The 23480-nt window shown below is 50.7% G+C and overlaps 10 protein-coding genes across 10 annotated transcripts; 5 read left to right on the forward strand and 5 right to left on the reverse strand.

The window, feature by feature from the left end:
* Positions 1–174: 174 nt before the first annotated feature.
* ASPSYDRAFT_40346 (EF-hand superfamily Ca2+-modulated protein) lies at positions 175–1291 on the forward strand. The gene is made up of 3 exons (XM_040846068.1): positions 175–379; positions 444–649; positions 712–1291. Exons 1-3 carry the CDS (start codon positions 377–379, stop codon positions 1073–1075), a joined length of 573 nt encoding a protein of 190 aa, XP_040705607.1. The 5' UTR covers positions 175–376; the 3' UTR covers positions 1076–1291.
* Positions 1292–1386: 95 nt separating this feature from the next.
* ASPSYDRAFT_145890 (ubiquitin-specific protease UBP1) lies at positions 1387–3360 on the reverse strand (the record flags this gene model as incomplete). The annotated part of the gene is made up of 2 exons (XM_040841569.1): positions 1387–2410; positions 2471–3360. The coding sequence occupies 2 exons, from the start codon at positions 3358–3360 to the stop codon at positions 1387–1389; spliced, it is 1914 nt and encodes a 637-aa protein (XP_040705608.1).
* A 237-nt stretch (positions 3361–3597) lies between these two features.
* On the forward strand, positions 3598–4667 carry ASPSYDRAFT_75810 (Alb1 domain-containing protein; the record flags this gene model as incomplete). Its single annotated transcript, XM_040850835.1, has 3 exons — positions 3598–3613; positions 3687–3979; positions 4035–4667. 3 exons carry the CDS (start codon positions 3598–3600, stop codon positions 4230–4232), a joined length of 507 nt encoding a protein of 168 aa, XP_040705609.1. The 3' UTR covers positions 4233–4667.
* Positions 3925–7113, reverse strand: vp16 (tethering complex subunit VPS16). The gene is made up of 8 exons (XM_040846069.1): positions 6927–7113; positions 6769–6875; positions 6588–6716; positions 6039–6532; positions 5901–5995; positions 4580–5850; positions 4035–4523; positions 3925–3979 (listed from the first exon to the last, which is right to left on the reverse strand). The coding sequence occupies exons 1-7, from the start codon at positions 7069–7071 to the stop codon at positions 4275–4277; spliced, it is 2490 nt and encodes an 829-aa protein (XP_040705610.1). The 5' UTR covers positions 7072–7113; the 3' UTR covers positions 3925–3979; positions 4035–4274.
* A 178-nt stretch (positions 7114–7291) lies between these two features.
* On the forward strand, positions 7292–8532 carry ASPSYDRAFT_143794 (uncharacterized protein; the record flags this gene model as incomplete). The annotated part of the gene is made up of 6 exons (XM_040841374.1): positions 7292–7438; positions 7486–7683; positions 7737–7859; positions 7906–8064; positions 8112–8266; positions 8316–8532. 6 exons carry the CDS (start codon positions 7292–7294, stop codon positions 8530–8532), a joined length of 999 nt encoding a protein of 332 aa, XP_040705611.1.
* A 130-nt stretch (positions 8533–8662) lies between these two features.
* Positions 8663–10119, reverse strand: ASPSYDRAFT_54771 (bestrophin family protein; the record flags this gene model as incomplete). The annotated part of the gene is made up of 4 exons (XM_040848907.1): positions 8663–9059; positions 9148–9710; positions 9779–9920; positions 9992–10119. 4 exons carry the CDS (start codon positions 10117–10119, stop codon positions 8663–8665), a joined length of 1230 nt encoding a protein of 409 aa, XP_040705612.1.
* Positions 10120–10900: 781 nt separating this feature from the next.
* Positions 10901–13534, reverse strand: ASPSYDRAFT_589528 (FHA domain protein). Its single transcript, XM_040849612.1, has 3 exons — positions 11997–13534; positions 11839–11935; positions 10901–11779 (listed from the first exon to the last, which is right to left on the reverse strand). The coding sequence occupies exons 1-3, from the start codon at positions 13040–13042 to the stop codon at positions 11186–11188; spliced, it is 1737 nt and encodes a 578-aa protein (XP_040705613.1). The 5' UTR covers positions 13043–13534; the 3' UTR covers positions 10901–11185.
* A 2072-nt stretch (positions 13535–15606) lies between these two features.
* vac8 (protein anchor VAC8) lies at positions 15607–17688 on the forward strand (the record flags this gene model as incomplete). Its single annotated transcript, XM_040844398.1, has 6 exons — positions 15607–15792; positions 15887–16007; positions 16068–16181; positions 16235–16480; positions 16541–17290; positions 17357–17688. The coding sequence occupies 6 exons, from the start codon at positions 15607–15609 to the stop codon at positions 17686–17688; spliced, it is 1749 nt and encodes a 582-aa protein (XP_040705614.1).
* A 574-nt stretch (positions 17689–18262) lies between these two features.
* Positions 18263–19018, forward strand: ASPSYDRAFT_143590 (exosome non-catalytic core subunit CSL4; the record flags this gene model as incomplete). The annotated part of the gene is made up of 1 exon (XM_040841352.1): positions 18263–19018. The coding sequence occupies one exon, from the start codon at positions 18263–18265 to the stop codon at positions 19016–19018; it is 756 nt and encodes a 251-aa protein (XP_040705615.1).
* A 591-nt stretch (positions 19019–19609) lies between these two features.
* Positions 19610–23176, reverse strand: ASPSYDRAFT_27473 (GTPase RIA1; the record flags this gene model as incomplete). The annotated part of the gene is made up of 5 exons (XM_040844399.1): positions 19610–19989; positions 20057–20379; positions 20447–21958; positions 22008–22933; positions 23006–23176. 5 exons carry the CDS (start codon positions 23174–23176, stop codon positions 19610–19612), a joined length of 3312 nt encoding a protein of 1103 aa, XP_040705616.1.
* Between the last annotated feature and the right edge of the window lie 304 nt (positions 23177–23480).

Genomic DNA, 23480 nt, shown 5'->3' on the forward strand with positions numbered 1-23480 from the left:
TAACTAAGTTGCAAGCAAGAAATCAATGAGAGGATTTGTAAATATCAAAGTAAAGCAGATTGATCAAGCTCCTACAAATGCAGGCGAAGAAAAGCAACAAGACAGATGCCAGGCACGAAGCCTTACGTCAGCATCACGGGCGAGAGCTTCCGTCCACTTCGATGAGATGCGACGATCCAACGCCTCATCAGTTATCCAGTTATCTGCTGCAGTCGTCGACGTCTGCAATGTGATTGTCTGACGGAAGTCAAGAGTGCAACCCGTCTTTCACCGCGCTCACCAATGGCCGAGCCTCGCCTCTGGCTCTTTCACGGCTTTCTTCGACATCAATCGCAAACCACCGCATCCAAGCTAGGCTTCCTAACTCAACGGCCACATGGTGAGCACATTTACTTCACTTCCGCTTCTTCACTAGGTATTTGACTAACGCTATGCCACCAAAGCCACCAAAGAAACGCTCCGCGCCCAGCGCATCCTCGCCAGCCCGCAAGAAAGCACGACAATCTAAACTCGCGAAAGAGAACGACATCAGCGGCGAAGAAGAAAATGAGATCAAAGAGGTGTTCCACATCTTCTCAGAGCCGAACGAGGAATTCCCCAATGAAAAGGAAGGCGTGATTGCGAGGGAGGATGTGCGGAAGGCTCTTGTGTATGTTGGCCCTCTCCAAGATGCGACAGCTGCTATAGACGCTGACACCGCTGGCTCAATAGAGCTCTAGGTCTCTCGCCCGAGACTTCGCAAGAACTCCAATCGATTCTCTCTGCCGTAGACCCCACCGTAACCGGTTACGTTCCTTATGCGCCATTTCTCTCCGTCGCGGCGGCGAAACTGCGATCGCGGTCTGACGAAGCGATGTCCGCGGAGGTTGACACTGCGTTTCAGCTGTTTACCCGTGGGACAGACGGACCGATCACGTTGAGCCATTTGAGGAGAATTGCGCGCGAAATGAAAGAGGATTCGGGCGATGCGTTGCTCAGGGATATGATTCTGGAGGCTAATGGGGGTGCTGGCGTGGAGGCTGGGGTGTCGTTGGAGCAATTTCATGAGATTATGTTACGGGCTGGCGTTTTCTAGGTTGGGCTTTTCTTACGGTCATGAATTATTGCGTGCATAGTGCTTATGGCGTTGGATGCGGCCTTTGGTGCATACATAATTTCACCAGTATATTTTGCTGGGATTTTATCAATGACAGAAGTTTAATGTATTCGAAGTGGGTACTGATACAACCAAAATATCATGCCCTGGGATACAAATACAAATAAGAGGAAACCTGGCAAGCCGCTAACGCCTATTATGCTCTGTTTGGGTATCATTGCACACGCAACTGCATGTTTGGGTTGATTGGGGACGTGAAGGTCAGTCAAAGGGTGGTTAATACTGGTGGTCTAGTCGACTTCCGAGTTGGGCTGAACCCCCTTCTCTGTGGGTGGGTCAACACCGTCGGTCGATACACTTGTAGCGCGGGATGTGTCGGAGACTGCTGAACGATCGGTGGCGGTCGAGGTTATGGAGGACATATCTTCCGGTGAGGCAGAACTGAAGCTTGACGCCGGATTTCCAACTCCATTGGAGCTGGCCCCTCCTATCTCAGACGCAGAAGCTTCAACAGCTTCATAGAAGAGCATGAATGCGCCTCCCTGAGTCATAACATTCTCCTCGCTAACCATCTGGACGTCCTCGTCGCTCAATCGGTACCACCGCTCGGCCCTTTCTTTCTCACCGTCCGCCTCCAAGATTGATTCGGGGACGTGGGCCGGGAATATATCGACCGGGTACTTTCTATAGCATATATAATGACCATTCTCGTGGCGTCCATAGTGAGTAATCACCGCACGCAACTCGTAACGGCGCCCGAAAGTATCTCTCACGGCGCCTGGAGGGGGTAACATCGAAACCCGGGGATCTGTGCCCCAGTTCTCGATCTTGTCCTCGACAGCTTCCGCATAGCTTCCTCCTAGACACCATTCGCTCAAATCAATGACCCGTGGAAACTTGACGGCGGCGTAATTCTTTCTCAGTAAACCAGTATTTTCGTCAAAGACACTCCGATTGATATGAATGGCGAGGCAGTTGGGAGGCCTTGCAATAACAGCTTGCCTTGACTTTGTTGTAGAAACCCTGCTCTTCGAGGGAATGTGGCATGTCTTCGACAGGGTCTTCTCCGTAAAATCGGTATCATCTAGGGCCTCTTCAACAGCTTTTAGTCGTTGCTCAGCTGATATTTTAAGCGCGTCAGACATCTTAGTTGATTCGGCCGTCTGTGAGAGTTTTTCGTCATCCTTGATTTGCTGCAGCAGATTGCGAAGTTGGTCTTGAGCGCGAAGCAAGGTACATTTCGCGCATTCTACACCCTCAATCGGCTCCAAGTTCATATATTCATCCAGGCAGTCTCGGACATCGTATTCGTAGCTCGCCCCCAAAGGCACGGTCAAGCAATTGAAAGGGATCAGGGACAGTCCTTCTGTCCACCCACATTGCATGCATCCAACTCTCTGCGCAAGAAGGCCTTCCAAAGGATTGCGAAATGATTGCTTCCCCGACTGCACTGTTTCAGCGGAGCCATTAGCCTGTGGTGAAGCAGCCCCAATAACGTGTTCTTGGGGTCCCGCCATCTTCAAACCAAGGTTGCGCGTCTGTCGTCTTGTAGCCTGCTGCACCTCATGATCGATTTGGTCCACCACTTTCGAGAAATATTCCTGGGCATCCTGCTGCTGCCAACTGCTCATCGATTTCAAGTCCGCAGGGGTCCATAGCCGCTGTCCGTAGTTATCCGCAGCGTTCAACCGTTCGATGATCCCCCTAAGCGCTTCATGAGTTGAAAGTGAGAATTTCCCGTTAAGAAGATCGATATTCCGCCCTAGAAATCCCGCAAACGACGGGAGCGATGCTAGCCCCTGGATTATGCTATTCTGGTAGCACGAGTTATCCCAGTTTCCTAGCCCTGGTGGCACAGTGTCCTTGCTTCCCAGGAGGGCGGTGCTAAGTCCGGAGAAAGCCGTTGGTCGAGGGAAAAACGAAGGGAACAAAGCATGATCAAATCCGAGTATACGTTGCATTGCCTCACTTTTCGCTTGGAAGGTCAACGGGTCCGAAGGTTCCTCTGTTGCGGCTTTGGAGTCCAGGGCGGCGATTATTCGAGACGGCGTCAGATAGACGATGAGACCCCACACGGCACCAACGACCGATGCTGGGACTGATTTAAAGTAGCTTAGAAAAAAGAAAACTGATACAGCTGTCACAAGAATATACGTCAGGTTCGCGTTCTGCAAATGATGCCAGAAGTCATCATAATCGGAGGTCGTCCAGCTGTTATAGCGACTCTGAGCGAGGAAATCAATCCCCTCTCTGCGAGCATTCATGGCTGATGAAAGGCTATGAAACACGGCATAGAGACAGCGTTGCAGGAAACATAGGCAACTGTAGAATGACGGAGAAAAAGCGTAGTATGGAGGGAGAAAGCACCTGCAGATCGGCTGCATGAAAGCGCCCCAGCTGCACTTTGGGTCCGTGTGGTCGCCCGTAGCGGGCTTTTATCGATAGCGGTCTCCACAAAAATATTCTACGGAGAAAAAAACTACACATAACGACACCAGATTATGGCGAAAGCAAGGAGTAAGTCGCTCATTTTACCTCTAGCTAGGATATTAGCTACCTCTAAATGCACATGCTAACAGTATTGTATCAGCTGTATCGAAACACTCGCGGGCTGCCCGCCGGGCAGCGTCACCGAGTCTCGACCTCGACAAATCCTTGACCTCCCTTCCTCGAGCTGAGAACACGCCCATGCAACGCGAGTCCATTCTTGCCGATCGTGCCAATGCTGGCGTGTCAAAGAAACAGTCAAAAGCAAAAGCCAAGTCACGGGCACAACGCCTGCGGCAGCAGAAGGGCATGGACAGAGCAGAGGCCATTATGGATCAGTTAGAGATCAAGGTGGCCAAGAGCGAAAACCGAGCGAAAACCGTCAAGTCCCGCAGGGTAAGTTTTAATACTCCCTGCATAGCCTGTTCTTAAACCTAACAGACGTCCCTAGGCCGAGTGGAGTGATCTGAACGGAAAAGCGACCAAATTTGAGGCACTGGCTGAAGCCGGTAGTAATGACGACGATGATGCCATGGCTGATGTTTCCACAGCCACAGGAAACAAGGCCAAACCACGCCAAGAGCCTGCTACTCAGAACGTCGCCGTGGACGAGCATGCTCCTGTTGATGAGTACGACGAGATTACCTGAAGGATGACCGTAAGATGGATAAAAGACGAAGTGATCGCATCACTATTTCTTTGGCCGGAGCTGGTTGATCATCCTGCCAATCTCGACAGCAGACGGGCCGGAGGCCTTCGCTTGGAGGACCTCGAGGGTATTGACGTCTTTTGCCTTGAAGGCTTCCTCTCCGGCCTTTACAATCATTCCGCATTTTACCCACATCTCAATCCTCTCCTCGGCGGGGAGGTTGGTGCATTTAGAAACGAAGACTGAAGCCAGCTTTGTGTTTCCAGCACCTAAAATCTCATTATAGAAAGGCTTCACATCCATGTCAGCTTATGCAATGATACCAACGATATAATGTCTTCACTCACCTCCCATCCTATCGGTGATTTCTTAATCTTGGCGATTTCTTCCAGTTCACCCCAGTCACGCTTAGCGACCAATGCTCGTAGTCTCAACCACCAGTATGTCTTCTCAGGCATCTTGAAATCTCCTTGGATCTTCTGTGCCCGTTTACCGTATCCCGACCTGATTAACCTGTAGATTGTGTCATTCAAGCTCAGGCCGAGGAACTCGGACCTGTCTGCTAGATCCTTGTCCAAGGCCTCTTGGACTTTGAGCAGTTGTGACGACTCAGTGAGTAGCTTCTGCTGCAAGATCAATGTCGGGTCTTTCGAGTCCGAGATTAACCGGGAAGCGAGCTGAAGCTGTTCCTGCTTGCGCGGCAAGTCTGTCTGCTTCAAGGCTTCCGAAAGAAGTACGTTGGAGCCATCCAAAGGCCGGTCGTCCTGATAGAATAGATCCTTCAGCAGCTCGGTGTCCTCTTCCCGCGCGGTCGTCTCCACAAGTGCAGATGCCATTGGGCGCGTGTTAATTACCCTAAAGAAGCTAGCGATAGGAAGCTTGCTTTTCAGATGAAGAAGTACGTAGTTGACGAGGTCATCGTCTCCGCTCTGGATCGCCTTGTCCAGTGCGATCTCATCCTCTTCCATATTGAGCAACAATGGAACCTGTTTCCCGGCCCGCGGTTCATGGTTCAAAAGCTCCGTTGCTAGATGCGTGCGGCCCTCGTCATAGGCAGCCTGCGCAATTACCTCAAAGGAAATTCCTGGCTTTCCGTCCAGTCTCTGCACGATCAACTTACACACGGCTTCATCGTCGACTGTGGAAACCTTGACTTTCGAACTCGCCCAGTGCACGTATATCTTGTCAGCAGGCAGTTGGAGGTATTCTGATATCCGAATTGCAAGTAGGTATTCTCTCCTGTTCACAATACGTTCAATCAACTTCTCCGGAGTTAGGCGCATATACTGCTCATATGAAACAGGGAGTCCTATTTCAAAATTCCTCACTGCCTGCAAGACTCGCAGCTTCTCGGTCATCTCAACAAACTCATCACTGTTGTACAGATCTAGAACTGATTTTCCAAAGGATGCTGCTTTTAGCAATCGTTTCTGCCAGTGAGCGTCGAACTCCATTCCGGATGCCCTGACACATGCGTCAACAGCCTCCGGTAGGCTTGGCTTGATCCGTTGAATATTATCGTCCGCTTTGGGTGACTTCTTCTCTAGGAGGTCGATGGAATCCAGAAGAACGGATGCTGGGGATGTCGAGCCGAGTCGAAAAATAGCCTCAGTTACGTCTGCTCTAGTCAGGGGGGGGGAACAACGGGAAATTAAGCAGGAGACTTGCCTGACACCTTGTGTAAAAACTCATATGTATCATTAGTGATTAGACCAACGCCGTCAAACTCCGGCAGGACATGGACTGTTCCATCGTAGTAATACCTGCTGAATTAGAAAAGTCTAGCATAGCTGATGGCAAGCTTACCGTGAAGCAGCTCCACTTGGCCCGATTAGATGCACCTCGTCTTCCCATGCAATAACAACAGCATCATCGCCACACCACTCCACAGAGCGAGGGGTGACGCGGGAATCTGGGTCATATTCGCTGTACTTGCTCTGGAAATCACTGCTCACCACCCAGACTTTGCCTTCGGCCGTGATGAGCGCAACAAACCGACCCGTAGGCGACACACTGGCGTGCTTGAACGGTCCGTTTTGGAGCACTTTGTCCTCTGCCTCCGTGGGATCGACGAGATAGATCGTCTTATCGACAGCAAGAAGAACCTCAACCGAGCGAGATAGCGTATAAGCCGGAGGAATCAATGACCATGAAGCAACTTCCCCCTCCGGGCATTGTGCTAATAGTCTAGGTCGTGGCTCATGGTAGTTGGAAACAGCAATTAGCTGATTGTTGGCGAGCAAAGCAACAAAGCCCGAGTTCCAGAACCGGCATGCCCGCACTCCATACTCCTCAGCTCCCTGTCGATGTTAGCCTATGGATTTGAAATCCGCGCTCGATTTGGATTGCGCTTACATTCCCAAGAGAAAATGAAGTAAAGTCACCATACAAGCCAAAGTACCGTCGGACAGTGCCATCCTCAGTAATCACAAGTAACTCCTCCTGATTGGACCATCCAAGTCCTCTAATCGTGCCATGTTCCCACTGGTGCAAGTCAGATATACAGCTACCTCAAGGGCAGGATAAATGAACTCACATTAAGGCGGTTAATCAGCTTCCCGGAACGGGAGTAAATGTCAATGTTCGACTTCGACGTCTGCGCGTCTCGAAACCTCATGGGTTTGCTTTCATCTCGATAAAGCGCTACATCAAATCAACATTTATCTCAACCAAGCGCAGTAGAGGAGCGCATACCAATGGCCCCTCCGTACGGCGCGCCGGCAACAATGTAGTTCTCCAACTCGACATCCTCGTCGAAGACGGAGAAGTAAACAGGGACTTTTCGGTAAAAGCTAGTTCCTAGCCTTTCCCAATTAGCCAGTGGATTAGACGGCGCCATTGGCAGATGACAGATTCATGGAAAAGCGGCCGAGTGGTTGTTTCTTGGTCGCCGCCTGTTGTCGTTCGGAGCTTCAAGCTCACATGGCTGGGCCCGGCGCTAACCCGATTTGACTACGCCCATATCAAGTTGCCCACAGCCACTGCGGCCCCGACTTTCTACATCAATCTATAGACCCGGTTACGTTGATGCACCATGAGCGCCATCTCGGGATATAATAATGGATAATACGCAAGACATAAGCGAGCTTGCTCGTGAACTGTCGGATCTTGAATTAGCTCTGCTCCTGTGTCTGAGCGGACAGGAACACTGCCTGATTGAAGCTACTAGAGGCGACATTAATGACGTTGCTGCGGAACTTGCCTTGGTGAGTTGAACAAGATGCTTTCATACAAAGACTAACTACGGCCCTAGATCTGCTCGCATACGTATGGTCTTGTGTACAAAGTTGTGGAGTTCTCAGACACCACATCTCTTGAAGAGTTTTGCGATCAAATATGTGCTTCCCCTCGCAAGGAACCCGGGGGTGCAGTGGAATACAGCACTGTTGACGTTGTTATCGCGAAAAATTTCGACTGTGCATCTCAGGATATACAGCTCCAAGCTCTAGATGTACAGTACTCTTCAGCAGTATCTGCTCTCTCACTCGGCTAATGTATCCTTAGTTGATGCGGTCGAAGAAGCTGGCGACGGGTAACGATGTCATCGAAGCCGCGCCGCGCTTCTTGTTTGTCTCTGTTGTACAACGCGATCCAGGGCAGGTTCGACCGAAACTCAACGCCCATCTAGTAAGTTTACTGCTAACCACTGCGAAGCAACCACTAACCTACATAGAACGACAATCTTCTTATCTCGCATTTCCACGACTCAGAAGACGGCTACGTGTATTTGGAAGACGATGATTGGCAATCCGATGGACAGGCATCCCTGTCTTCCGTCATTCACAGAACAGGCTCCCGCGAGCACAATCGACATCCAAGCATCGGCCATGAGGTAAACTTACCCTGCGTTTAAAGTTACGCGAGTACTGACCCGGAAAGCTCTTGGATGGGCTCAATGGCGCCAGCAGAGCAGTCAAAGCTACCGCAGAGCTGATTCGTTATCAACAAGACATTGTCGTCTTCCTTCGGCTGAGCCGTGCTGTTGGGGGTGGCATTTCCGCGCGATCCAACATCCAATTCGCAAAACTTGCGAAGTAAATTACCAACTCTACTACACCATTCCAAAGAAGCTAACGTCTGCAGACTTCTCGCTGTCATCCACGGCATCGACTATCTCACGCCGTCGATCGTGGCCCTCGCGGCGAAAAAGGTCTTCCGCCATCGAATTGTTGTGGCGAGACCCGAGGATGATCGCAGTTTGCAATACGGGAGTGACTTGAGGGCTGTGGCGAAGGTTTTGGAATATGCGACTCCGGATACAATACTCGAGAGTGTGCTTACGCTCGAGGCTCCTTTATAGGAAACATCTGACGCGGCTCGCAAAGGGATTCAAAAGTTCTAGAACGAATTATAGACATATACCAGAATTAATACTCAATCCCAGAGTCATCAGGCCAGGCACCACCAGCCGAGAAGCCATCCGCACTTAATCATTGACCGGGAATTCTCACTCTCGACCTTAGAAACATATCCGGCATAGCGAACCCTTTCTCCGCAACTAAAGCAGCACCACTACCCTCTTGGTTTCCATCAGCATTACTATTACTCTCACCAGCTCGGTATCCCCCGTCGACTAACTCCATAACCCTCCGCCACTCCGCAAGCACAACGTCAATCTCCATCTTCGCATCGCCAACCAGCGCCTCCATCTTGATATCATTTCTGTCATACCCGAATGGATCCTCCAACTGCGAGCCGATCCCTTCGATGCCATAGAGCGTGAAAATCACCAAGCTGACGATGGGTACAGTCCACCAGCCCATATCATCGACCATGGCGAAGGGCAGAACGCACCCATATAAAGCGAGAACCTGTTTCTGATGGATCCTACACCAGACCATGCACAAATTAGTAACCCGAATTACCTCATAGATATGGAAAACGACAAGTCAAGAAGACTGGGAGAAGGACATACAAATGCGCCACCGGAATAGGCGTCAACCGAATCGTCTCCATCTTCCCAAACGCATCCACCAAGGCATTCAACTGCGCCTGCATCTGACTCGCCCCAGGCGCATGGAACCACCCCCTCTCAACTCCACGCTTAATAAACCCATCCACGAAAAAGGTCAACTGGAACGGCAACCCCAACCCCTCATCCTCATACCCATCTAACTCGGCGGGCAACAACCCCGCATAAACGGGGTTATACACCGCAGTTCCGCTCTGCGAGAGATCGCTCCCGATAAGACCAGGAAGTCCACCAAACGCAAAGGCCGCCCCCCACTCCGCGCGAAGATGGTTCTTCACAGCAAACGGGATAGCCATGAGGATGCGCACCGTGCGCTCGATATCGGCGCGCTCGGCTCCTGTGGGCGGGTGGGCGGTGCTGTAGCCGTTCGTGAGGATTGTGCGGACGAGGTTCCGGATTGCGGTGTGCAGGGCTGTCATTCCGTTCCGGCCGTCCCAGAAGCGGTTGTACGATGTTTGGTTGCGGAAGACGAGCATTAGGCCGACAACGATGGAGAGGGAGGGGATCTTTCCGTGTCTGTTAGTGCTGGCATTCAGGATGGGATGGCCTGGATTGGGCGAGATTCGGGACGTACGATAGTATTCGGCAACCCAACCGTGTCAAAAACATATCGGTCGAGACAAACGACAAATGCTGTGAACGCCGCGTGGAAAAAGACGTAGATCAGGATCGCGCCGTGTATTGCGCCTTTGATGAAGCGGATGACTAGCGGCCATCTACATCATATATGTATATCCTGTTATTTTCAAAATGCACTCCATAAAATAAGCTGTCCGATGTAACTCACCTTCTCGGCTTGTGACGCGATGATAAGAGATGCGGATGGGTGCTTGAGCGGTAGTGGTGACGATGGGGGACGGATGTGTTCTGGCGACTTAGAGTCGGGGTCGGCAGTTCACTGAAGTTCAATCTCATTTCTTTGTTGTCACTGAGATAGATAGAAGAACGAGGGTAGAGGAGGAGAGGGTAGGTAAGTGGCGGTCAATAATGGCGGTATCAAGCCGCTATCAATGACCTGAATAAAGATAGGGAGCTAGGCGTTAGCTCCTAGGGACTAAGAGTAGCTCATTTCTAGTTTAATATACAGCTACATCATGATACCTGGTGAAAATGACTCGAAGGCAATACCAGTCATTCATGCTTGATACAGAACCGACGACGAATCAGAGCACGGTTTGCGCAGCCACGACGCATCCTGGCGCATGACGCACGACTCATTGACCACACCCCAGACGCGGGGTAGGACTTCGCAATCTGTCGATCGGGCTTCCTGGATGTGGATTGGAGGGTGTCTCTGGAGCTTCGTTGGTGTCTTGGTGTGGATTGGAATGGTGCTATGGGTGGGGTCGATATACAAGGTGCTTGCCACCGTGAAACTACCTGATGGTGGGCTATGTTCGGGCTGGGTATAATTCACATGTAGTATCGATTCCGAGTCTGTGCACATAGTATGGGGTTGAATGTCTATCATATACATTGTGACATTTGGTCAGTAGACTAGAGTGATGAAAAGAAATAGTAGACGCCCAGAAAGGATGCGCAAAGAATGGCCCATCGACTAGAAATATCCGACCCCGTAATGTTGCGCCAATCCTAGAAATCCAACGGAAAACCTAATGCATAAGGCATATTCGGGATGGCTATGCATAATTCGAACCCGGGACGTGTCAATCGAAATGAAACTCATAGAAGAAAAGGAAACCATCGAGGTACCGGTGGATTTCAAAGAGTGAAAATGTAGTGTAAGCGAAGCTGTAAAAGGGGTATAATCCTGATTAAAGGTGATATAAGAAAATATCGCAATGCTAAATGCTAGGAAATGCAACCAGATGGTTAGAAATAGCTGATGTGCAACAACGCCACACAGCACGTATGAGTAAATATAGATGCAATGTCTTTCGGTGCTGCCATGCAAGTTGGGGTTAAAAAGTTGGGAGGCGGAAGTCTGAGGCGACCACATGGAGAGATAGCGGCGAAGATCCTAGTGCGCGTCCGTCGATGACATCCCAGCACGACCATCAAACGCCAAAGGTCCGGAGTCGTTCCGAGGTGTCAACGGGTTTTCGTCTGATGACTCGGAGCGCATAGGGGTGTCCACCCGTAATACAGCCTGTCTAGGCGGGACTGCGGTAGGAACCTGTGTCAGGGACTGCCAACCAGGAACATCGGAGTCGGTATTTGGCGCAGATGTTATGGAAGCCTCAAGAAGCTCCGACGGATTGTTGTCGGTTAAATGCATGTTTTCAACGTTATCGGCGAGGGGGCCGGTGGGTAATTCGGGGATTGCGCCGTCTTCGCTGGTGTGCGAACCACTCGAAGTGCAGCTTGTGTCTAGTTGAGGAGAACACGTCGTAGACCGTATCTCCTCCGCTGGCTCCTCTTGGTTTTCTGACGCCTGCTTGTCGGTATCCGCCTCATAATCGTTGGAGTCGTCAACCTCGGCACTCAGGTCTGTGTATGCCCGACAATTCGGGCACTGGAACATAGGATAGTCTGGGGTATGGATTAAGCGGCTGACGCATTTGTAGTGCCATACATGAGCACAGGCGGCCATGAATAGGCACTGATAGGGCCTCTGCAACCGCAGTTAGTTCTGTATACTTCCCAACGTCCGAAAGGGTAGTATAGACCTACCAGGACCGATCCTAAACAGATAGAACACTCCCGACAACCAGAATAATCAGCAGTCTCACCCTTTCCCAAGTTCTTGATCAGACTTTCAGTGTTTTTGCTGCGGTATGGGTTAGCCTAAACTCCGGGCGCGCGGAAAAGACTCGAGGCTAGGGACGTACTTGAACTCATTCGGCTGCTGCTGCCAGGATCTGTTGCACTCAATCCTGATACGAACACAGCGGAAAATCATTTCCTCGCCCCCGCGAAAGTCGATACCCAGCTGCACGATGTCTCCGTCTTTGATAGTGTACATTCGCGACGGCATATTGGGCTGGCTCAATCTCATGTGGTTCAGAAACGTCCCAGACGAACTGCCGACATCTTTTATATGCCACTGTCCATTCATGTATGTAAATTCGCAGTGTTTTCGACTCACAACTTTCGACTTGAATCCGACTGGGGCGTCCGATGGTTCGCTGGGATTTGGAAGAGGAAGCCCATCTCGCTCGGAGTATCGGCCAACCCGGATATTAGAAGTGTTGGAAGGAAGAGTTCGCGAGACAGGAATGAAAGGTAGCGACGGACGTGAGCTCTGACTTGGGTCCTGGTGAGGAAAAAAACGGATCGTTGCTCCTTTTTTCGATTTCGAGCCGGACGAGGCACTGTCAACGATGACCGGATCGGGGGAGTCAAGCGTTGTGCTCGGAGGCGCACTCGAAGCTTGCTCGCTTCGAGAGTCCTGATTATTTGGGAGCGAGGGTCGCAGCCTCGCCATGGCTTCGCGTGCCGGGCGCCTCGAAGAATCTGTCGAGGAAGTCGGACTGGAAGACTCAGGGGACTGGTTATGAGATCGCTGGTCTGTTTCGAGACCACGAGAACTTGGGATAATAATCGCACTATGGCGATTCGAAGTGGTGGGTGCAGCACGAGGCTCCGGGCATGGACTCGAGGCCGCGGCGGTCGGCTGAGCGGAGTCGGAGCGCGTGGTGGTGTGAGGGGAAAACCACGACAGTCGACGACCGCTGATGCTGTGACGGCGAGGGCGCTGTTGGGCGTTGGGCGTGGAAGAATTCGAGGGGGCGGCAGAAGAGTGGGGAGAGGAAAAATGAGTTTGCGTATAGGCACGCAGTTGGCTCAAGCGTCGAAGAGGCCCCGAACGGGAATCGGATGAAACTTGAAGGGGGCTGGCAATCGAGGTGGAGGCGGACACTGACGCTGCCATCATTGGGCGCGGGTTTGCCTTTTTAGTAGTCCCAAGCGGGCAAAGACTGGCAACGACTGTCAAAGAATAGAACAGGAGAGAAAGAAATACGGCAAAGCAATTTCAATTGCGAAGAACAAAGACGGTGCTTATAATTCGGAATTGTAGTTCTCTCTATCTCGTGGGGATCGGCGGATTGCTCAGAGTCTATGCGCTTGGTTGCATATAGCGCACGTTCGGAGAGCGAGACTTGGCTGATCGTGTGCGAAGAATTCAATCAGAGACAGAGGCTGATCGGGGGGCGTCAAAGTTCAGAGTTCACGTTCCAATGGGCAGTGGTAGAATCAAGGCTCTGGAATGCAAAATGGGAGATGCAGAGGAGACAAAGGGAAAGCAAGAGGAGTTGGGACATGAGCCCATGTTCTTATTGTGACCCTGCCAGTCAGATGGCAGGCGATCTTCACTTCAGCAACCAGCGGCCTGCAGGACCTGGGCAGTGGGGGCGAGTGGAATGCCGTCCATGCCCATGATCGGAGGGCGTTCTTGTATCCCAATTATTGTTCAATCATCTAAACACGAAACACTCCATTCTTAGTGGGCATCGATCATGCCAGCTGGAGGCTCGCACCATTTACGCCGAACGCCTGAGGAATGCAGTCAGCAGCAGTACTGCAGTGTTTCTTATAGCCCGAGTCTGCAGTTGCACCAGTCGAATTATTGTGAGGTCAGGGACCAGAGTTGGCTCAGACCTTTCCAGCCAATTTGCAAATGTCCCGCTATTCGGTTCGGGGTATCTATTTCTGACTACAACAGACATGGACCCCTCTCACGGCCCGGTTGGTCTACCTACTCCTCTATCCACTGTCCTGCTCTTGACGAAGACGGCTGTAATTGCCACTGCGATCTGGGATGGCAAGGTGCGCTTTGATGGCAATCCTGTTAGTCGTTCGCTAGTGGGCTTAGAGTGCGGGGCCGATGGGTTAAGGCCTGAAGCCAAACTGTGGTGAGCCTCTCACAGCGCAGTGCTCCTTCAACGGGCGTTGCAGAGATCCACGATGGCCTACGGAGGTAAGGTCATGAGCGCATCTCCGCATGTGACGTTATGCTCTCTGTCTCACGTGGTTTGTGGCAACCCGCAGAGAAGGGCAGCTAATATACTCCAGATACGATTTGACGAGAGACGAGGACGTTCTTGCACTACCGTTCGCTCAACGACCAGGCATGTCGCTCGGATTTCGTAGGTAGTTCCTGTTAGTGTGGCCAAGCACCAATCCGATATGGTCTTAGGTGATACTGCTGTGTTTCAGCATATGATGTAGCTCAGGATGATGACAGGGATGGACGTCTGATGAGATATATTAATAAATACCTGGGGTACGCAAGACGCAGCAGAGCGAAAGCGATCGGCCAAGGTCCGCATATATAACAAAGCTCACTACTGACGACCGGTTGGTCATCCGCCCTCCATCACATATATAATTCGACAACCCTAGAGGCAGATCTCCCGGTAATGGTACGGAGTTACTTTCCAGGTACTTAGTTTTTGTCGGCCCCAATCCCAGGGCGCATCATGCGAACGGATTCGCCGCCCATGGTCAAGGCGCCCGATATGCAAGGAAGATCGATCTTTCATCATGACGGCTACCAGAATTGACGAGGTTTCGTAAGCGTGGGCGACTCAGTGTTCGGCCAAGAACCCTGTACTCCGTACATAGGTATGGCAAAACCCGGGTGCGATTCCTCGCTTATCCATATCATATCTAGTGCTCCTGCTCCCGTCCGCACGAGCTATCTATCGGACAGATGACTCGACGGACGACAGCAATGTAACAGAGATCGATCCATGATAGTTGTGATAAGGCCGATCGGTATACACAAATTATATACTATTTGGATGTGCCGTCTTGGCTGATACTTGTCTGTAATGCGATTTTTAAAGGACCTGAACATGAAACTATTCAGAAAGCTGAACGAAGCGAAGACGTAGTGGAGGTGGGTGGGAGCTTCCGGGCTGCTTAAGATATGCGCGCCGTCATTCGCCCGCGGTCACCAGCCGCCAGAGCTGGAGAGCCCATACTAAACTAAACCCGCTTGGTCATTCACTAACTCCATCTTCACCCTTCTCATCCCCCCCTCTTCCATCATTGCCTTCATTCACCTGCGCAGGGCCTTGGGGATCAGAGCCGACATCTTGCGAATAGTTAGGATTCGGGGCGACCGGTCGTGATTGCAACACCTTCTTTCCACCGTCCGGCGCCGCTTTGTTTTTTTTTGTCGAGCTTTAGCTCCTATATGCAGAGCTAGGTCCCCGTCCAACCTGCCTTCCGAAGCCCAACCTCTCTTTCCATCCCACCCTTCCTTTTGCGGTCGGCCTCGATTCTGTTGCCGATAATACAGTCTCTGCGAAACCGCCTATTTGAGACCGCGGCCAGAGATATACCTAGAAGGGAAAGAGCAGCTTCAACCCAAGCTTCCCGGTGTACGCTTTCTGCGTTCGCGGTGACTGCCGTTCAACCTAATCTCACCCTTTGACACTCGACGCTCGCGGGGCCTGATTCTGATCCTGTGAGCTTCCCAGCTGTGAAGTCATGGCCGGAATCGCGAATGCGTGTCTCTCTGGCCTGTCGACAGTCGACCGTTATTGCCGAATCACCGCTTGTCTTGGGGCCTGCCTTGGTCCTTTCGGCGGTCGCTCGAGAGAAGGGATTTATGACACAACGTTGGCGGACAACGAACGAGAGGCTGTATCTGATCTGCTAGGCTACCTTGAAAACGTAGGTCCAGCTGTTCCCTTGGATGAAGAGACTTTCGCTCTATTTTCCGCTCATTTCGCGCCGGTTGTCGTTGCTAACGCTACGTGATGAACAGAGAGCTGAAACCGATTTCTTCTCCGGCGAACCTCTTCGTGCCCTGAGCACTCTAGTCTACTCCGAAAATGTCGACCTCCAACGAAGCGCCAGTCTAACATTCGCTGAGATTACAGAACGAGGTAGGTGCCGATGTGGCGGCGAGATAAGCACTGTGGTGACTAACGTTGAGCCAAACCCAGATGTGCGCGAAGTCGATCGGGACACTCTCGAACCAATTCTTTTCTTGCTACAGAGTTCTGATATCGAGGTTCAACGAGCTGCAAGTGCGGCTCTTGGTAACCTTGCGGTAAATGGTTAGTCCAGGTCGCCCTTCTTCCTCTCCACGACGTATGCTGACTGAAAGCAGCGGATAACAAGGTGTTGATCGTTGCTTTGGGGGGGCTTGCCCCGTTAATAAAGCAAATGATGTCGCCTAATGTTGAGGTTCAGTGCAATGCAGTCGGCTGCATTACTAACCTTGCTACCCATGAAGATAACAAGGCTAAGATTGCCCGGTCCGGCGCCCTGGGCCCGCTAATTCGCCTCGCGAAGTCAAAAGATATGCGTGTACAGCGCAATGCGACAGGGGCCCTTCTGAACATGACACATTCAGGTATGCATTTTGCCTCATCTTAGTCTGCTGTCTCGATTCCCTTCTGACTTGATATTCCAGACGACAACAGGCAACAGCTTGTCAATGCCGGTGCGATTCCGGTCCTCGTTCAATTACTTTCTTCTTCCGACGTCGATGTTCAGTACTATTGTACGACTGCCCTTAGTAACATTGCCGTCGATTCGTCAAATCGCAAACGACTTGCCCAAACAGAGTCACGATTGGTCCAGTCGCTTGTACATTTAATGGATTCATCTACCCCGAAAGTGCAGTGCCAGGCTGCTCTAGCTCTTCGAAACCTCGCATCCGACGAAAAATACCAGCTTGAAATTGTTCGCGCCAAAGGGTTACCGCCTCTACTCCGCCTCCTACAGTCATCCTATCTTCCCCTCATTCTCTCCGCAGTTGCCTGCATTCGTAATATCTCCATTCACCCTCTCAACGAATCACCTATTATCGATGCTGGGTTCCTTAAGCCGCTGGTCGATCTTTTGGGATCGACAGATAATGAAGAAATTCAATGTCACGCTATCTCTACCCTTCGGAATCTTGCCGCTAGCTCGGACCGCAACAAAGAGCTTGTCCTTCAAGCTGGTGCGGTCCAGAAGTGTAAAGATCTTGTCCTTCGCGTACCCATCAGTGTTCAATCCGAAATGACTGCTGCTATAGCCGTCTTGGCCCTTAGCGACGACCTGAAACCCCATCTTCTCAACCTTGGTGTCTTTGATGTGTTGATTCCTTTGACTGAATCTGACAGCATTGAAGTTCAAGGAAACAGCGCTGCCGCGCTAGGTAATCTTTCATCCAAAGGTATGTTGTGGCCCGTATTTCTTGCTATTCTTAAAAACATATATCCGGAAGCTGACGCGTTGATAGTTGGAGACTACACCATCTTTGTCCGAGACTGGGCGGATCCCAACGGCGGTATCTACGGCTACCTAAAGCGATTCCTTGCTAGCGGAGACCCTACTTTCCAGCATATCGCTATCTGGACGCTTCTTCAACTTCTTGAGTCTGAGGACCAGCGTCTTCTAGGTTATATTGCCAGCTCAGAGGATCTTGTTCATATGGTCAAGTCAATATCTGACAAGAACATTGAGTCCGATGAAGAAGATACAGAGGACGGCGAAGCCGAGGTTATTGCGTTGGCGCGGCGATGCCTCGAATTTCTCGGAGGCGGACCAAAACAGACTCTGGTAGAAGGTTAACACCAAAGCCTAGTCTGGTTTTCTTTCTCTTCCCGTCTTGCTACTCTCGCAGAGTGCTTTTTCTTCCCAATATCCTCTTCTATTCCTTGACTTTTTTTGACCTTCCTTACCTTGATATACATTGTTCACTTTATGTTATGGGTGTTAAGAGGCATTTGATTTGGTGTCACTTCATTTTCTTCAGCGAGCATTCGGAGTGATAGGATCTATTTCTTTTACTTTTTCTCATGGAACTGTTTATTACTGTTCGGATTTTGTTGTGATGACGTGGTTGTATCTGGGCATAATGTTGTAGTCGGATGGGCCAGATTCGGCGTCATTGCCTAGTTGCAAAGCTAGCTTAGATATATTGTACACTCATTCATAAACACCGCATTTTGTGTCCTCCCGTATGGGTTCAGCTGTTTTAGGTCTGTATATACTTCACTGGGTGTTGCGGATTCGGGTAAACTCTGGTTCCGGATTGATCCACTTGTAAAAAGACCTTCCCAGCTCCAAATCACTGAAGCTGCACACCTTTCCTCCGACATTCATTATTTATTACCCTGTTCGCCTTGATTGCGGTTTGCCAGAGATGGCAAACTCCCTACCGTCTCTGGCTATCCCGGGTCAGCGCCTAGGCGCGGCCGCGACTTTTGCCGCTGGCCCTGGGACCCATGTTCACCACTCCCACATTTATGCATCGATCGCTGGACCGGTCTTTGTTGACCAGGCGGAGCCAAAGTCTCAAGCAAAGTCAGTACTCAGCGTATCGAGAACGCCGAGGAAGGTGACAACGTCGACGAACACACCCACACCTACCGCACCTGCACAAACCACAGCCTCAAACCCAAAGCCCAAGTACAACACACTCCCAGCCGTCGATTCGGTTGTTCTAGCCCGTGTAACCCGCGTTCAAAAGCGACAAGCAACAGTCTCAATACTTGTTGTCTTAGACGAATCCAAGGGCTCTCAGTCATTGAACCCTTCCCAGTCGGCGTCGGATAATGACAACATCGAATCCATCCTGTCCTCCGCCGCGAACCCCGAGAACCACAGCAGCTCGGACGAGCTTCGATTCCAAGCGCTTATCCGGAAGGAGGACGTGCGCGCCGTCGAGAAAGATCGAGTTGCCATGGATGAAATGTTTCGGGTTGGAGATATTGTTCGCGGGACGGTGATTTCGCTCGGCGACCAGAGCTTCTATTACCTTACGACTGCAAGAAACGACCTCGGTGTTGTCATGGCTCGCAGCGAGGCTGGTAATATGATGTTCCCTGTTAGTTGGAAGGAAATGAGAGACCCCGTTACGGGAACTGCAGAGCAGAGGAAGGTGGCAAGACCTTTTTGAAGTGCGGCACCGTGAGACGGCGCAAAATCTACGAACTGCAAACCAAACTCTGGCCATTTGGCCTAGCCCATCTTGTCTGATGGTAAGCCGAGTCAACCAACGTCCACATTGTCCGGCCGGTAATCTTTCCGGCTTGGACTTCGAGCTATGCTTGCGCATATCTGGAGTTGAGAAACCCAGAAACAACTCGAATTCAGGACGTTATCGACACTACTGCACCTGCGCAGCAGTATTTGGGTGTGGCAATACCCATGAGTAGCTGGTATCATGCGTGAATGTGAGCCAGATATATTAGATACCCAATGAGATCATATTCCATTATTTTTAGAGAATGGTTTTCGTTCTAACTTGCTCTCGTCTATAATATATAAACTACCGATATCCGTAGCTTTGGCATTTCAATACACGTTGATCTATACTATAACTAAAAAGGAAGTATTCGTTGCAAGGCTACTCAGTCGCCATTTTTTATTCTCATAAACTATAAATATATACAGTTCACAGTCCAAGCAAAAAAAAAAAAAAAAAAAAAAAAAATTGTATAGATCATATGTAACAACACGCTATCTACTTTTTGATATACCTAAATATCTACTTCTTTAACGTCTTCTGCTTTTCCGCATCAATCAACTTTCTCCCCTGAACAAACAGTCCCTTCCTCACCCTAACAGCATCAACATACATCTTCGCCACATTCTCCCGATCCGCAAGCTCGCCCAAATCCTCCAATTCCTCTTCCGTAGCCGGAACCCAGAAAGGATCTTGGTCGAGAGCCTCGAAACCCGCGAAGATAAGTTGCGGCTGCGCGGCGCCGGATGTCCGCTTACGGATTTCTTCAGCGAACCCGAAGGATTCCGCCACTGGGAGGAGAGAGAGGATGGTGAAGAAGGGAGTTCCTTCTTTCATCGTCTCCGAGAGAATGCGCCCTCGACGTCGGGTTATTACGCCGTAGACACGGCCGAGGACCTCAGCTGAAGTGGGTTGGTTAGTGCATACGATACTATAGTATTGGGGTAGGCAAGCGAAGGAGGAACTTACTAGACGCCTGAATCTCGCAACTATACATAGCAAGCATAATCCGAGGACTCCAGTCCAAGAAACCTTGGGAGATACTTTCGCGGACGAGACGGATTGTCTCGCCAGTGAGACGGCCCATATCGATCTCGTCTTCTGAGGCGTTGATTTGGATCTCCTCGAGAAATACAGCTGTTCCTTGGATGGGTTCTTGACAGAGTGGACCTTGGCCCATGGCGAGCTGGAAGGCGTATGTGATTTTATCGCTGAAGTCGCGGACGGTAAGGGCGTCACGGCTGGCGGTTTCAGGGAGGATGCTAGGTTGTTGTTTGTGGTCGTCAAGAAGGCTGCATGTCATTCGTTAGTGAATATTTTTGGTATTTAGATATGGGTAGATAGGGAGAGGCTTTTTACAATTTCTCGCAAGTGTTGACTGCCGTTGCGTCGACGAGAATGTTGGGACCTATTCGCCGCGGACCGAAGGCTATGACCCTCTCGACGACGCCCTTCCATAGCTCCTTGTCTTCCTTGACTTCTTCGAATGTCTTGTTGAGTTCCTTCTTGAAATCCTCGAGAGAGAGAAGGGTGACATCTCTTGCCTCGCCTGTGGCATCGGTGGCCTCGTCCTGTTGCGTACTATCAGGCTCGTCCTCTGCGTTGGTGATTCGCTTCTCAGACTGTAACCGCTTGATTGTCCCGACATGCTTGGTGAAGAACTCCGTGACAACTTCGGGCAGAGGGACGACGCGTAGCCGAACAGTCAACTGCTTCGATCCAGAAACAGTCAAAATCCCTCCTCTCCCTAAATCCGGATTCTTGGGGGCCGCCATTTCTGGGGCATTAACAATGGTCTCTCGGTAGGGTACGATGGTCTGGCCGGTTTGGATCTCGCATTTCGCAAACCGTTCACGAAGATCCTTCAAGCAGCGCTCGAGATGCAATTCTCCTGCTGTTAGGATCACATGTTCTCCGTTTGGAAGGACTTCGTATAATGCGCATGGGTCACTCTGCTCGAGTAAACGCAAGCCCGTGACCATCTTGCTAAGATCAGATGGGTTGACGGGCTCGAGGGCCACTCGCACAATCGGTGGGGTGTCCAGGGAGACACCAGCTAAGTTGATACTTCCATCAAGTTGTGAACATAGAGTGCCCGTCTTCAAGATGTGGCCGGCGAGACCTCCGATTCCAAAGACGACACCTGCAGGAACAGATTTGAGCGGCTCGAGACTCCTTCCCATGAGCAGATAGAGGTCTGTCACTATCACCTTTTGCGGTTCCGGGCTTGCGTGCGCGTTTTCGGGTGAGAACTTGGGGGGGAGGACGTAGATAGAATCACCGACTGAAAGCGTTCCAGAGTAGAGACGTGCAAACCCGATTAGATGCTCAGGGTCTTCTTCCTGTTCTTGCTCGCCTTCTTCACTACCATCATCTACTGTGACTCGCTCGAATGCGGAAGTTACACGGGAGAAGTCGTCGTCTTGGTTGTTGACAGCAGCTTCTGCTTGCATCTTGGCGATTTCTTCTCTCTTTCTCCGGGCTATTTCTCTGGCTTCATCGGCGGACATGGTCGTTGCGGATGTCTTCTTGCTTGATAGCAGTTCACTTTCCGGGATGGCAGCCATCTTGCTAACATAGGCCACAACCGGTTCGTCAGAGCCGGTTTTGAATTGAACCATTGCGTCTTTTATCTTTGTATCCACAAACTTTGATCCCGGTGACTCTTCGATCATTGGTGGTAATCGAGAGGCTTGGGCTGCCCGGGGGCTTGGTAAGTATTCAATCACTGAGACCAAGAGCGCTGTAGAGAGTGGCAACCACTGCGAGAACAATGTTGTCATGATATTTTTAGGGTCACGAGAGCGTAGGATGTATGGCGGGATATTGATATTCAGGGACTTCGTGATCTTTTCCAACAATGCAGGGTCGCTGTAACACGGTAAGTATATAGAAAGCGAAAAACACAGGATTGTCATACCCCTTTCCTTTACCACCACCAGTGGTGGCCGCGTAGGCAGCCCAAACGCTATCCAGCACCAGCTGAACAAACATGGGTTTCAGAGCTCGGCCTTTCAGATGCTTCTGACCCAGAACTCTTTTAGTCTTGGGATCGAGGTAGTAGTCTCCCCAAAGAACTTTTTCGAGAACAGACCTCTTGATTCCGAGTTTTTTCTCATAAATTGCCGCGAATTGTCGAATAGTGAACGCCCAGCCGTCGACAGCACTGCAGAATATAACGTTGTTTTTCTCAGGCGCGAAGTACAGATCTTCATCGTCACGTTCCTCGAATTGCGCGCCATCAACACTTCCCTCGATAGACTCGCCATCTTGTGTTTGCTTCTGCTGAGCTGCAGCATTGACACGTTCTTCCATACGTTCTCGCCACTGAAGATCTTCTTCCATTCGTTCACCCTGATAAAAGCTACCAATAACAGCATTTACCTGTTCCAGGAGCCTGCTCAGATGCGAGTAAGCCTCTGCAGGGGTCATCTGTAATTCAGTAACCAGTCGGTCCATCTTATTGATGACTAGGATCGGCTTCAACTGTTCAACCCAGGTTTGGCGCAGAACGGTCACTGTTTGGCTGCAGACACCCTCTACGGCATCAACTAGGACAACCGCCCCGTCACAGAGGCGCGAAGCTGTCGATACCTCGCTGCTAAAGTCGATATGTCCGGGAGAGTCGATTAAGTTGATGAGGTACTCTTTCGCCTCTGGCTGGGCGTCTGGCGCAGAGCGACGCATCATGGAGAAGAAGAGCGAAATCGCAGAGGATTCCATGGTGATTCCGCGTAACTGCTCATCCGGACGCGAGTCAAGATAGCGGATCTTGCCCGCTAGCTTGGGCGAGATGATGCCATTCGTGGCGATAAGACTGTCTGTCAATGATGTCTTTCCATGATCCTGAGTTCAAACAAAAGATTAGATTAATTCATGCAATATCCCTTTTGGACATCCGTCTCATATTCGACGTACAACGTGTGCTAGAATACATATCTGGAAAACATGGTTAGTCTGGCAAGCTAGAACGTCACCCGCTCCCGCATCGAAGTGGGATGAAAAGATAATGGAGGGGCAACGAACATTTCGAATATCGTCTGGCTTCCGCTGCAGACGGACTAGGTCTTCGACGCTGACAACAGGCATTTTCAGATGATGGCGCTGCTACCGCGACCGAGATCTGAGGATTTTCCAGTCCAAGGCGGTTTGTCGCGTGAGGATTTCGCTCTTGATGTTCCGTGAATGGCGGAACTGCGCTGGGAAAAATATTTCACCTCAACAACTCTTCTAGAACTAGTTTTAGTCAAATATGACTTCACCGCGCTCAGAGCCCCATTTTATCAGAAATCACTTGGCTCATGAGTAGTCGAAATGAGTCATCTGTTATATAGCTTACGTCTTTTTCTACTGTGGCGGGTGGGGTCGTTACTACTACTAAGGCTTGGGAGAA

The sequence above is a fragment of the Aspergillus sydowii genome, assembly GCF_001890705.1.
Source record: "Aspergillus sydowii CBS 593.65 unplaced genomic scaffold ASPSYscaffold_2, whole genome shotgun sequence".
Lineage (NCBI taxonomy): Eukaryota > Fungi > Ascomycota > Eurotiomycetes > Eurotiales > Aspergillaceae > Aspergillus > Aspergillus sydowii.

What these genes read in the sequence shown, in the direction of transcription:
- ASPSYDRAFT_40346 (XM_040846068.1), top strand. An exon ending in GATGTGCGGAAGGCTCTTGT is followed by an intron (nt 650 to 711) that starts GTATGTTGGCCC and finishes CTGGCTCAATAG; the next exon opens with AGCTCTAGGTCTCTCGCCCG.
- ASPSYDRAFT_589528 (XM_040849612.1), bottom strand. Translation starts at nt 13,042, where the DNA reads ATGATGGCAGCGTCAGTGTCCGCCTCCACCTCGATTGCCAGCCCCCTT. An exon ending in CAGCAGCCGAATGAGTTCAA is followed by an intron (nt 11,936 to 11,996) that starts GTACGTCCCTAG and finishes CCCATACCGCAG; the next exon opens with CAAAAACACTGAAAGTCTGA. An exon ending in TCTGTTTAGGATCGGTCCTG is followed by an intron (nt 11,780 to 11,838) that starts GTAGGTCTATAC and finishes CTGCGGTTGCAG; the next exon opens with AGGCCCTATCAGTGCCTATT.
- vp16 (XM_040846069.1), bottom strand. Translation starts at nt 7,071, where the DNA reads ATGGCGCCGTCTAATCCACTGGCTAATTGGGAAAGGCTAGGAACTAGC. An exon ending in AGCTGATTAACCGCCTTAAT is followed by an intron (nt 6,717 to 6,768) that starts GTGAGTTCATTT and finishes GACTTGCACCAG; the next exon opens with TGGGAACATGGCACGATTAG. An exon ending in CTTCATTTTCTCTTGGGAAT is followed by an intron (nt 6,533 to 6,587) that starts GTAAGCGCAATC and finishes TAACATCGACAG; the next exon opens with GGAGCTGAGGAGTATGGAGT.